Here is a 14,971-nt window from a genome sequence, read left to right as displayed (position 1 = left end):
AGCATACAGGCATAGGCAAACAAGCAAAAAACCCCAACTCAACCCCACCCTAATACCATATACAAAAATTAATTCAAAGTGGATCACTGACTGAAGAGCTAAAACTATAAAAAATATGAGATAAAATCTTGGGTTAGGCTAAGATTTCTCAAATAAGACACAAAAAGCATGAAGTATAAAAGAAAGCTGAGAGAGGCTTCAAGAAGGCAGACGAGTAAGACATGGAGATTACCTTCCACTCCACAAATACATCAGAAATACATCTACATGTGGAACAATTCCTACAGAACACCTACTGAACACTGGTAGAAGACCTCAGACCTCCCAAAAGGCAAGAAACTCCCCAAGTACCTGGGTAGGGCAAAAGAAAAAAAAAAAAACAGAGACAAAAGAATAGGGACAGGACCTGCACCTCTGGGAGGGAGCTGTGAAGGAGGAAAGGTTTCCACACACTAGGCTTACAAGCCCCTTCATGGGCGAAGACTGAGGGTGGCGGAGGGGGAAAGCTTCGGAGCCAAGGAGGAGAGCGCAGCAATAGGGGTGCAGAGGGCAAAGCGGAGAGATTCCCGCACAGAGGATCGGTGCCGGTCAGCACTCACCAGCCCGAGAGGCTTGGCTGCTCACCCGCCAGGGTGGGCGGGGGCTGGGAGCTGAGGCTCCAGCTTCGGTCGGATCCCAGGGAGAGGACTGGGGTTCGCCGCGTGAACACAGCCTGAAGGGGGCTAGTGTGCCACGGCTAGCCAGGAGGGAGTCTGGGAAAAGGTCTGGAACTGCAGAAGAGGCAAGAGACTTTTTCTTGCCTCTGTTTCCTGGTGCGCGAGGAGTGGGGATTAAGAGCGCTGCTTAAAGGAGCTCCACAGACGGGCGCGAGCTGTGGCTATCAGCGCGGACCCCAGAGACGGGCATGAGACGCTAAGGCTGCTGCTGTAGCCACCAAGAAGCCTGTGTGCAGGCACAGGTCACTATCCACACCTCCCCTCCTGGGAGGCTGTGCAGCCCGCCACTGCCAGGGTCCCGTGATGCAGGGACAACTCCCCCGGGAGAACGCACGGTGCGCCTCAGACTGGTGCAACATCATGCTGGCCTCTGCCGCCGCAGGCTCACCCGGCACTCCATACTCCTCCCTCCCCCCCCCCGGCCTGAGTGAGCCAGAGACCCCAAAACAGCTGCTCCTTTAACCCCGTCCTGTCTGAGTGAAGAACAGACGCCCTCAGGCGACCTACACGCAGAGGTGGGGCCAAATCTAAAGCTGAACCCCGGGAGCTGTGCGAACAAAGAAGAGGAAAGGAAATCTCTCCCAGCAGCCTCAGGAACAGCAGATTAAATCTCCACAGTCAACTTAATGTACCCTGCATCTGTGGAATATCTGAATAGACAACAAATCATTCCAAATTGAGGAGGTGGACTTTGGGGGCAATGATATATATTTTCCCCCCTTTTTCTCTTTCTGTACGTATGTGTATGCTTCTGTGTGTGGTTTTGTCTGTACAGCTTTGCTTTTAGCACTTGTCCAAGGGTTCTGTCTGGTTTTTTTCTGTTTTTTCAGTATGGTTTTCAGTGCTTGTTATCATTAGGGGATTTGTTTTTTGGTTTGGTTGTTCTCTTCATTCTTTCTGTTTTTAACTACTTAAAAAATTTTTAATAATTTTTTGTTTTTTAATTTTAATAACTTTTTAATTTTATCTTTTTCTTTTTCTTTCTTCCTTCCTCCCTCCCTCCTTTCTTTCTCTTTTCTTTCTTTCTTTCTTTCCTTCCTTCCTCTCTCTCTCTCTCTCTCTCTCTCTCTCTCTCTTTCTCCCTTTTATTCTGAGCCGTGGGGATGACAGGCTCTTGGTGCTCCAGCCAGGCATCAGGGCTGTGCCTCTGAGGTGGGAGAGCCAAATTCAGGACACTGGTCCACAACAGACCTCCCAGCCCCACGTAATACCGAATGGCGAAAATCTCCCAGAGATCTCCATCTCAAGGCCAAGACCAGCTCCACTCAACGACCAGCAAGATACAGTGCTGGACACGCTATGCCAAACAACAAGCAAGACAGGAACACAACCCCACCCATTAGCAGAGAGGCTGCCTAAAATCATAATAAGGTCACAGACACCCCAAAACACACCAGCAGACGTGGACCTGCCCACCAGAAAGATAAGATCCAGCCTCATCCACCAGAATACAGGCACTAGTCGCCTCCACCAGGAAGGCTACACAACCCACTGAACCAACCTTAGCCACTGGGGACAGACACCAAAAACAACGGGAACTAAGAACCTGCAGCCTGAAAAAAGGAGACCCCAAACACAGTAAGTTAAGCAAAATGAGAAGACAAAGAAACACACAGCAGATGAAGGAGCAAGGTAAAAACCCACCAGACCTAACAAATGAAGAGAAAATAGGCAGTCTGCCTGAAAAAGAATTCAGAATAATGATAGTAAAGATGATCCAAACTCTTGGAAATAGAATGGAGAAAATACAAGAAACATTTAACAAGGACCTAGAAGAACTAAAGAGCAAACAAACAATCATAAACAACACAATAAATGAAATTAAAAATTCTCTAGAAGGGAACAATAACAGAATAACTGAGGCAGAAGAATGGATAAGTGACCTGGAAGATAAAATAGTGGAAATAACTACTTCAGAGCAGAATAAACAAAAAAGAATGAAAAGAACTGAGGACAGTCTCAGAGGCCTCTGGGACAACATTAAACGCACCAGCATTCGAATTATAGGGGTCCCAGAAGAAGAAGCGAAAACGAAAGGAACTGAGAAAATATTTGAAGAGATTATAGTTGAAAACTTCCCTAATATGGGTAAGGAAATAGTTAATCAAGTCCAAAAGCACAGAGCTCCCATACAGGATAAATCCAAGGAGAAACACGCCAAGGCACATATTAATCAAACTATCAAAAATTAAATACAAAGAAAAAATATTAAAAGCAGCAAGGGAAAAACAACAAATAACATACAAGGGAATCCCCATAAGGTTAACAGCTGATCTTTCAGGAGAACCTCTGCAAGCCAGAAGGGAGTGGCAGGACATATTTAAAGTGATGAAAGGGAAAAACCTACAACCAAGATTACTCTATCCAGCAAGGATCTCAATCAGATTTGATGGAGAAATTAAAACCTTTACAGACAAGCAAAACCTAAGACAATTCAGCACAACCAAACCAGCACTTCAACAAATGCTAAAGGAAATTCTCTAGGCAGGAAACACAAGAGAAGGAAAAGACCTACAATAACAAACACAAACAAATAGAAAAATGGTAATAGGAATATACATATCGATAATTACCTTAAATGTAATGGATTAAATGCTCCAACCAAAAGACATAGACTGGCTGAATGGATACAAAAACAAGACCCGTACATATGCTGTCTACAAAAGACCCACTTCAGACCTAGGGACACATACAGACTGAAAGTGAGGGGATGGAAAAAGATATTCCATGCAAATGGAAATCAAAAGGAAGCTGGAGTAGTAATTCTCATATCAGACAAAATAGACTTTAAATCAAAGACTATTCCAAGAGACAAAGAAGGATACTACATAATGATCAAGAGATCAATCCAAGAAGAAGATATAACAATTGTAAATATTTATGAACCCAACACAGGAGCACCTCAATACATAAGGCAAATACTAACAGCCATAAAAGGGGAAATTGACAGTAACACAATCACAGCAGGGTACTTCAAAACCCCACTTTCACCAGTGGACAGATCATCCAAAATGAAAATAAATAAGGAAACACAAGCTTTAAATGATACATTAAACAAGATGGACTTAATTGATATTTATAGGACATTCCATCCAAAAACAGCAGATTATACTTTATTCTCAAGTGCGCACGGAACATTCTCCAGGATAGATCACATCTTGGGTCACAAATCAAGCCACAGTAAATTTAAGATAATTGAAATCATATCAAGCATCTTTTGTGACCATGACGCTATGAGATTAGAAATCAATTACAGGGAAAAAAAACGTAAAAAACACAAACACGTGGAGGCTAAACAATACGGTACTAAATAACTAAGAGATCACTGAAGAAATCAAAGAGGAAATAAAAAAATACCTAGAGACAACTGACAATGAAAACACGACAATCCAAAACATATGGGATGCAGCAAAAGCAGTTCTAAGAGGGAAGATTATAGCTATATAAGCCTACTTCAAGAAACAAGAAAAATCTCAAATAAAAAAATCTAACCTTGTACCTAAAAGAACTAGAGAAATAAGAACAAACAAAACCCAAAGTTAGTGGAAGGAAAGAAATCATAAAGATCACAGCAGAAATAAATGAAATAGAAAACAAGAAAACAATAGCAAACATCAATAAAACTAAAAGCTGGTTCTTTGAGAAGACAAACAAAATTGATAAACCCTTACCCAGACTCATCAAGAAAAAGCAGGAGAAGACTCAAATCAATAAAATTAGAAATTAAAAACGAGAAGTTACAACAGACACTGCAGAAATACAAAGCATGCTAAGAGACTACTACAAGCAACTCTATGCCAATAAAATGGGCAACCTGGAAGAAATGGACAAATTGTTAGAAAGGTATAACCTTCCAAGACTGAACCAGGAAGAAATAGAAAATATGAACAGACCAATCACAAGTAATGAAATTGAAACTGTGATTAAAAATCTTCCAACAAACAAAAGTCCAGGACCGGATGGCTTCACAGGTGAATTCTATCAAACATTTAGAGAAGAGCTAACACCCATCCTTCTCAAACTCTTACAAAAAACTGTGGAGGCAGGAACACTCCCAAACTCATTCTATGAGGCGACCATCACCCTGATACCAAAACCAGACAAAGATACTACAAAAAAAGAAAATTACAGACCAATATCACTCATGAATATAGATACAAAGATCCTCAACAAAATACTAGCAAATAGAATCCAACAACACATTACAAGGATCATACACCATGATCAAGTGGAATTTATCCCAGGGATGCAAGGTTTCTTCAATATACGTAAATCAATCCATGTGATACACCCTATTAACAAACTGAAGAATAAAAACCATATGATCATCTCAATAGATGCAGAAAAAGCTTTTGACACAATTCAACACCCGTTTATGATAAAAACTCTCAAGAAAATGGGCATACAGGGAACCTACCTCAACATAATAAAGGCAATATATGACAAACCCAGGCAAACATCATTCTCAATGGTGAAAAACTGAAAGCATTTCCTCTAAGATCAGGAACAAGACAAGGACGTCCACTCTCACCACTGTTATTCAACATAGTTTTGGAAGTTCTAGGCACGGCAATCAGAGAAGAAAAAGAAATAAAAGGAATCCAAATCAGAAAAGAAGAAGTAAAGCTGTCACTGTTTGCAGATGACATGATACTATACTTATAGAATCTTAAAGATGCCACCAGAAAACTACTACAGCTAAACAATGAATTTGGTAAAGCTGCAGAATACAAAATTAATGCACAGAACTCTCTTGCATTCCTATATACTAATGATGAAAACTCTGAAAGAGAAATTAAGGAAACACTCCCATTTACCATTGCAACAAAAAGAATCAAAGACCTAGGAATAAACCTACCGAAGGAGACAAAAGACCTGTAGGCAGAAGACTATAAGACACTGATGAAAGAAATTAAACATGATACCAACAGACGGAGAGATATACCACGTTCTTGGATTGGAGGAATCAATCATGTGAAAATGACTATACTACCCAAAGTAATCTACAGATTCAATGCAATCCCTATCAAATTACCAATGGCATTTTTTACAGAACTAGAACAAAAACTCTTAAAATGTGTATGAAGACACAAAAGACCCCGAATAGCCAAAGCAGTCTTGAGGGAAAAAAACGGAGCTGGAGGAATCAGACTTCCTGACTTCAGACTATACTACAAAGCTACAGTAATCAAGACAATATGGCACTGGCACAAAAACAGAAACATAGATCAATGGAACAAAATAGAAAGCCCAGAGATAAACCCAAGCACCTATGGTCAACTAATCTATGACAAAGGAGGCAAGGATATACAATGGAGAAAAGACAGTCTTTTTAATAAGTGGTGCTGGGAAAACTATACAGCTACATGTAAAAGAATGAAATTAGAACACTCCCTAACACCATACACAAAAATAAACTCAAAATGGATTAGAGACATAAATGTAAGACCAAACACTTTAAAACTCTTAGAGGAAAACATAGGAAGAACACTCTTTGACATAAATCACAGCAAGATCTTTTTTGATCCACCTCCTAGAGTAATGGAAATAAAAGCAAAAATAAACAAATGGGACCTAATGAAACGTGAAACCTTTTGCACAGCAAAGGAAACTGTAAGCAAGCCGAAAAGACAACCCTCAGAATGGGAGAAAATATTTGCAAACGAATAAACGGACAAAGGATTAATCTCCAAAATATATAAACAGCTCATGCAGCTCAATATTAAAAAAACAAACAAGCCAATGCAAAAATGGGCAGAAGACCTAAATACACATTTCTCCAAAGAAGACATACAGATGGCCAAGAAGCAAACGAAAAGCTGCTCAACATCACTAATTATTACAGAAATGCCAATCAAAACTACAATGAGGTATCACCTCATACCAGTTAGAACGGGCATCATGGGAAAATCTACAAACAACAAATGCTGGAGAGGGTGTGGAGAAAAGGGAACCCTCTTGCACTGTTGGTGGGAATGTAAACTGATACAGCCACTATGGAGAACAGTATGGAGGTTCCTTAAAAAACTAAAACTAGAATTACCATATGATCCAGCAATCCCACTACTGGGCATATACCCAGAGAAAACCATAATTCAAAAAGACACATGCATCTCAATGTTCATTGCAGCACCATTTACAATAGCCAGGTAATGGAAGCAACCTAAATGCCCACTGACAGACGAACGGATAAAGAAAATGTGGTACACATATACAACATAATATTACTCAGCCATAAAAAGGAACGAAATTGAGTCACCTGTAGAGACGTGGATGGATCTAGAGACTGTCATACAGAGTGAAGTAAGTCAGAAAGAGAAAAACAAATATCGTATATTAACACATATATGTGGAACCTAGAAAAATGGTACAGATGAACCTGTTTGCAGGGCATAAATTGAGACACAGATGTAGAGAACAAACATATGGACACCAAGGGGGGAAAGCGGCGGGGGTGGTCGTGTAATGAATTGGGCGATTGGGATTGACATGTATACACTGATGTGTATAAAACTGATGACTAATAAGGACCTGCTGTATAAAAAAATAAATTAAATTAAATTAGAAAAAAACGTTTGTACCACGTTAAAAAAAAACAAAAAGAAAAATAAAATGACTATACTACCCAAAGCAATCTACAGATTCAATGCAATCCCTATCAAACTACCAATGGCATTTTTCACAGAACTAGAACAAAATATTTCACAATTTGTATGGAAACACAAATGACCTGGAATAGCCAAAGCAATCTTGAGAAAGAAAAACGGAGCTGGAGGAATCAGGCTCCCTGACTTCAGACTATACTACAAAGCTACAGTAATCAAGACCGTATGGTAGTGGGACAAAAACAGAAATATAGATCAATGGAACAGGATAGAAAGCCCAGAGATAAACCCATGCATATATGGTCACTCTATCTTTGATAAAGGAGGCAAGAATATACAATGGAGAAAAGACAGCCTCTTCAATAAGTGGTGCTGGGAAAACTGGACAGCTACATGCAAAAGAATGAAATTAGAACGCTTCCTAACACCATACACAAAAATAAACTCAAAATGGATTAAAGACCTAAATGTAAGGTCAGACACTATCAAACTCTTAGAGGAAAACACAGGCAGAACACTCTATGACATAAATCACAGCAAGATCCTTTTTGACCCACATCCTAGAGAAATGGAAATAAAAACAAAAATAAACAAATGGGACCTAATGAAACTTGAAAGCTTTTGCACAGCAAAGGAAACCATAAACAAGATGAAATGAGAACCCTCAGAATGGGAGAAAATATTTGCAAATGAAGCAACTGACAAAGGATTAATTTCCAAACTTTACAAGCAGCTCAATATCAAAAAAACAACCAACCCAATCCAAAAATGGGCAGAAGACCTAAATAGACATTTCTCCAAAGAAGATACACAGATTGCCAACAAACACATGAAAGAATGCTCAACATCATTAATCATTAGAGAAATGCAAATCAAAACTACAATGCGATATCATCTCACACCAGTCAGAATGGCCATCATCAAAAAATCTACAAACAATAAATGCTGGAGAGGGTGTGGAGAAAAGGAAACCCTCATACACTGTTGGTGGGAATGTAAACTGATACAGCCACTATGGAGAACAGTATGGAGGTTCCTTAAAAAACTAAAAATAGAACTACCACATGACCCAGCAATTGTACTACTGCACATTTACCCTGAGAAAACCATAATTCAAAAAGAGTCATGTACCACAATGTTCACTGCAGCTCTATTTACAATAGCCAGGACATGGAAGCAACCTAAGTGTCCACTGACAGATGAATGGATAAAGAAGATGTGGCACATATAAAAAATGGAATATTACTCAGCCATAAAAAGAAACAAAATTGAGTTATTTGTAGTGAGGTGGATGGACCTAGAGTCTGTCATACAGAGTGAAGTAATTCAGAAAGAGAAAAACAAATACCATATGCTAACACATATATATGGAATCTAAAAAAAAAAAAAACTGGTCATGAAGAACCCAGGGAAAGATGGGAATAAAGACGCAGACCTACTAGAGAATGGACTTGAGGACACGGGGTAGGGGAAGGGTAAGCTGGGACAAAGTGAGAGAGTGGTAGGTTATATATGGACATATAAACACTACCAAATGTAAAATAGCTGGCTAGTGGGAAGCAGTCGCATAGCACAGGGAGATCAGCTCGGTGCTTTGTGACCAGATAGAAGGGTGGGATAAGGAGGGTGGGAGGGAGACGCAAGAGGGAAGAGATATGGGGACAGATGTACAACTGATTCAGTTTGTTATAAAGCAGAAACTAACACACCATTGTAAAGCAATTATACTCCAATAAAAACGTTAAAATAAAAAAGAAAGTTGATAAATTGGATTTCATCAACATTTTAAAATTTGCTCTTCAAAAACACCATCGTGAAATGAATAAGCAAGCAACAAACTGAAAAAAAATATCTGCAAACCATATATCCAACAAAGGACTTATATCTTAAGTCCTTACAACTCAATTAAAAGATATACAACCCAGGGGCCTTCCCTGGCAGTCCAGTGGTTAAGACTCCGCACTTCCACTGCAAAGGGCACGGGTTTCATTCCTGGTCAGGGAACTAAGATTCCACATGCTGCACAGCACGGGCCCCACCCCCCCACAAAAAAAGAGAGATACAACCCAGTAAGAGACAAATGAGCCTGAGATCTGAATAGGCTCTTTACCAAAAGAGACAGAAGGTAAAAAAGCACATGAAAAGATGCTCATATCTAAACTTGTCAAACTGCAAATTTTAAATATACTCAGTTACTAGACATTAATTATACTTCAACAAAGCTATTTTGAAATTTTTCAAAATAAACTTAAATAGCACTCACAAGAAAGCAAACAGATGTGCTCACGTGACATGCAATGGCTTGGACTGACTACAGATAATAACACTGTGTATCATGAAGGCTGATTTTAAAGAATGACATTATGATGGACTCTGTTAGTTTCCTATTTTATACCCAGTCTTCTTTGCTTCCTTATTAAAAGAACCTCAACTGTGTACAAGAAAATGTGTCCAGCTAAAACAAGCAGAACTCTTTATCTGTGGCTGTTTTACCTTTGTAATAGAGACGCCACCCCCTTCCCTCCTTGTCCATGCTGGAATACGGGAGTGTAGCATCTGTACTGTGACCACGAGGACACAAGCCAATACTAAGGATGGAGGGGGGAAAAAACGGGAAGGAACCTGGTTCCTTGATGACATCCACATGAGTCAAGTCCTAGACTGCTTGCCTCTGAATTTCTTGTTGAGAAAAGATGTCTTCCTTGTTTAAGCCATTATTTGTTGCTGTGTCTCTTTGTACATAGTTGATCAAAATTTGTAACATTCAGAGAATTTAGTTCAGAAGTGGGGTCTGAGGTACTAGTCACCCAAATCAGCCCTATGTCACTGTCCAATTTTATGGTCCCACTCTTTTCCCTACTAAGTCCTTTAACTTTTATAAGAGATCTAGTGAGATTTTAAACTCAATTTATGTTGTAATTCATCAACTCACAAGCTCAGGCTCTGTGTTTTGACAGTATCAGCCTATGACTGTAAAAGATGAGAAAACTCTCTTAGGGAAATCACAGAAACTTCCTGGGTTTTTTAATGCCTTAAGAAAGAATTCTACTTAAGTAAAATTTCTGAGTAATGGAGGGGGGGAAAAAAGAATTCTATACAAATCCTTGGCAAGCACCCATAGCCTCTCCTTAAGTGGGCACTTTATTCTAGGTAATAACTTAAGGAACTGTTTCATCACTGCATGATATTGGGCTGCTAAAGTCACATCCTCTGTAACTAATTTTATCCTCACTGCCATCAAACCCAAACAGTTGCTACAACCAGTGTGAGATTCCCGCATCTCTGAAGGTCTCCTACTTGCAACTAATCTTGCTATCAATTATCAAACAGGTCTGCCTAGTGATAGCATATTATAGAAATCAAATATAGAAATAATCTTTGGGTGGGCCTGAGACCCAGGTCCTAAAGGTATGTAACCAGCAATAATGCCCAATTACACCATGAGAGTTGTTCTAGCAAAAATACCATTTCCGCTGCTGCTCAGACCTGGATTCCAAAAGTCCAAGCAGTGCTGCCCCTGAAGAAGTGGGTTTCTCTGTTACCAGGCTTGCTGGTCAGTCTTCCTGCTCACTGCTACATATTCATATTGTTTACTTCTAAATCCAGGTCTTAGGTCACATGCCTGATCCTAGGAGATGGGAAGTATGAATTCTGTAATTTTGAGAAGAGAGAACCCTTACGTAGGAAACTATCAAAATGTAAGATGTTGTGCAGCCACAAATTGTAACTGTCCACCACTTACATTATTATCTTTACCATCTTTACCTGAAACATTTCACACAAGACACTTCTGCACAGTGACAGTTAACTGCCCATCACCACTTTTTAGTCATACTTACTGAACGGGCACATTTTTTGGGGGGACTGCTAGAAAGTCCATCCAGTTGCCCGTGTTCACCCAGAAATCCTGTTACTTGATCCAAGAAAGAAGATACGTCTAACTGGTGCCACTCTACTAGCTTCTGACCTAAAGATTAAAAACCAGGATATAGAAGTAAAATCAACACTCTTTCTAAATTCTCACTAAGTATTTCTTTCAGCATATACATAATTAAAATTTACTGGGAATATATCCCCACCCAACACCAGCTTAAGTTACATAGTGTCTTCATAACCTAGGGGATACATTAATTATAACCAACCTAAGAGATTCCCAGCCATCATGATGGAGGAACTACTTTATCTACTGTTATCATTTATTGCCATTTAGGAAGACGAGATTCAGAGAAAGCAATACTTATATAAAACTCAATCAATTAATAATAAACCCAGCTCTACCCTCTGCTTCTTTGGTGGGATTACAACCAGTACCTGAACAATCTTAACATTTTAGTGACCTAAGGGGAGTCCTTACAAATCATAAGGAAGATAAACAGTTATTCTTTGAAAGAACAGAACTGCACAAACATAAAATACTACCATCTCCCAAAGTTGTTGGAAACATATTCCCTAAATACACACATCAATAGATGTTTAAATAATTCTAAAGGGCATGAACAAGAACCCTTCAACTAAATTACTACAAACAATTTTGAAACTGGACCCAGTCAAATACTAAAGATAATTTAGGTAACTGAAAGTTAAATAATAGGTTAAAGACCATAAGCTGAAATAACCCTTACCTGTCCGTGGATCCAAGATGGAAACATAGGGGAAATCCCCTAGCTTATAAAACTGTATGTATCTCTGACCTTCCTCACTGTCATGATAAACCTGTTAAATCATTGATATTAAAAAAAAAAATCAGCCTCTTAGAAAAGTACTAGCTATATTCTTGTTATATACCAACAGCAATTAAAGAGAAAATGAAGGCCACCTAGTGTGAACTCCCTCCACTTCCTGCCCTCAGTCACTTCTGAAACTTACATAAATATAGCAATCCATTCTTCCTCATTTCCCAGTTCAAAGAGGTATTGCTCTTCCTTTTCAAGTTATCTGTCTACCTATTTCATTCCTGACTCTCAACCACATATATCTTAATAAATCACAATATATTAAGATTGTAAGTTCAAGTGCATAGCATACTGCTAGGCAAAGAGATGCTCAATCAACAGTCGCTGAATAAAAGGTTACCATTCAGAAAAAAATTTACTGAATTTAGGGGCCTGTAAAACATGAACAGGCAAATTACTAACATTAATAGCATGTCTTACAGTGGGGAAAAGATTAAGTTCATTCAGAAGTATTGATTTTATAAAAAAAATGTTTTTGGCTGTGTCACACAGCATACAGAATCTTAGTTCCCTGACCAGGGATCAAACCCATGCCCCCTGTGGAAGCACAGAGTCCTAACCACTGGACCGCCAGGGAATTCCCTATAATTTTTCATAATATAAACAATTGGAGCACAATCATCTACCCTTAGCTTGGTAATTTATATAAAAAGAAACCAGAGCCAGTAAGACTAAGTGACAAGTTTAAGGACATACAATTAAAGACTATCAAACTCAAGCTAAAATCCACGTCTTAGTCAAATGTTTTTTGATTACTTCAAGATCTTCTACAGTTCCCACTATCAATTATAGTAGCCACTAGAACATGTGCTACTAAAGCATTTGAAATGTGACTAGTCCTAACAGCTGTACTGTAAGTGTAAAATACATACCAGATCCTGAAGGCTTAACACCAAAAAAAAAAAATCAAAACACCTCATCAATATTTTAATATTAGTTTTATATTAGAGATATTGATTTTTAAAATATATTAAAATCAATCGCCTGTTTCTTTTGAACTTTTTAAATGTGGCTACTAGAAAATTTTGAATCACATTACATTTCTATTGAACAGTACAGCTGCACACTCTATCAAGACGTTCAAACTCTTCTGAGATATGAATACTATACGGTTTACACGGCTTGGTTCCTTTTTTCCTCCTTCCCTTCATTGCTGCCCTTTCACTTATCCTTACTATTTCAGCCATTATGGGTGGTTTTACTTCTTCATATGTCAAAATTTAACTCAGTTATGAATTATTTCCAGTTTATAACCCAATTCCTCTTCCCCGACATCCCATGTACCAAAGTAAAATACTACAAAATTTTTAATGAACTCTCCCCACCTGCCAGAAAATGAAATGTTCTCGGATAATATTCTTCACAGCTTCATTGCTCCATACGTCACGGTTGAGGCACTGGCATGCAAAGTCTTGTACATTCTGAATGTTTATCATCAGCCACTTATTCTGCATCTGGCCACACTCTTTGGCCTGTAAGAGTAAAGTTACATAACAATTGTTAGAAAGATTTTCTACTTGGTAACTGGTATGTTTCACAATTCAGAAGCTGTCCTTTTTCCACATAAATACTAAGTTTTTTTCCCCAAGTATGGCATCTATAGCTTTCAGTGTCTAAACATTAATTACAGGCTTCCCTGGTGGTTCAGTGGTTAAGAATCCACCTGCCAACGCAGGGGACACGGGTTCATGCCCTGGTCCCGGAAGATCCCATGTGCCGCGAAGCAACTAAGCCCACGAGCCACAACTACTGAGCCCATGTGCCAAAACTACTGAAGCCTGCACACCTAGAGCCCGTGCTCCACAGCAAGAGAAGCCACTGCAACGAGAAGCCAACGCACTGCAACAAAGAGTAGCCCCCGCTCGCCGCAACTAGAGAAAGCCCACGCGCAGCAACGAAGACCCAAAGCGGCCAAAAATAAAATAAATAAAATTTAAAATTAAAAAAAATTAATTACATTATTTTGCTTATATGTATATAGTTATATTGTCCATTTGCAAGCATTTCTCAAATTTAAATGAACTGTTTTCCTTTTATTCACTGTTATTTGTTATAGTAGCTGGATTTTTATTGTACATGTAAACATCTTTACCTGAAAAAGATTCCACAAACAAGGGCAACAAGTCACATAATTCTATTGTGCTGTCAACCCCTATCCACAAATATATCTCTCCTTTTTAATAGTTGTAACTAGTATGTGCATATTAGTTTATGTTGTTTTATTTTCTTCAATATCATTTTTTATAAACATTTCCAAATATATTCATCTCGATTATTAGGCATGTGGTATTTCATAGAATCACTCTAAATCTTTCAGTAAAAGCTGCTGAGGATTTTTTCTCTCAGGGTTGTTTTCCTAGGAGTGTATTTCAAAATTGAGATTTCAGATTCTTCATATGTCAAATTGAGATTACAGATCAAAGAATGTTTCAGAATAATCTCCAAAAGACTCCCCAATTTATAGCACAATTATCAATCACGAGTGCGTGAGTGTACACTTTCTTTTTTGCCTCACATTTCCTCATCACCATAATGACCTAAGAAATATTGCTGAACTGGAAAAGAATGGCAGAAAAGCAAATGAACAAATGCTACCTCAAACCTTTGCACAGAAACAATGAAATGAAAGCTATAGTTTTGAATAATTTTGTCCTGGAACAATATTTTTTTCCAAATCAGTTTGACATGGGAAAATCTTAAGAATCAATTAACTCAGGTTAACAACAATTGAAGAACATACATCATTTTCGAGGTACTGGAGAATATAAGAATATCTTTTGTTTTATAACAAAGTTTACACAGTCTTACAAAAATTGTTATCCTATTTTTCTGTACAAATCCGCCAGAGAAAATAATTTTATAATATTCATTACTGATTCCACAGGTGAAAACCCAAGTTCTAAAAGGAAATAGTCCT

At 38.5% G+C, this 14,971-nt stretch overlaps 1 protein-coding gene across 1 annotated transcript in view; it reads right to left on the bottom strand.

Annotated features, from left to right (window-relative positions):
• The window catches only part of UBXN7 (UBX domain protein 7), a 68,230-nt gene that overhangs the window by 13,692 nt on the left and 39,567 nt on the right, over positions 1–14,971 (bottom strand). The window contains exons 6-8 of the mRNA XM_082654133.1: positions 13,380–13,526; positions 11,944–12,034; positions 11,161–11,288 (exon numbers count right to left, since the gene is read on the bottom strand). Coding sequence (XP_082510259.1) covers positions 11,161–11,288; positions 11,944–12,034; positions 13,380–13,526 — 366 coding nt within the window. The remainder of the gene's footprint in view (positions 1–11,160; positions 11,289–11,943; positions 12,035–13,379; positions 13,527–14,971) is intronic.

Source organism: Grampus griseus (assembly GCF_964374135.1).
Source record: "Grampus griseus genome assembly, chromosome: 5".
Taxonomy (NCBI): domain Eukaryota; kingdom Metazoa; phylum Chordata; class Mammalia; order Artiodactyla; family Delphinidae; genus Grampus; species Grampus griseus.
Note: the sequence above shows the minus strand (reverse complement) of the source record. Positions and strands in the feature narration are given on the sequence as shown.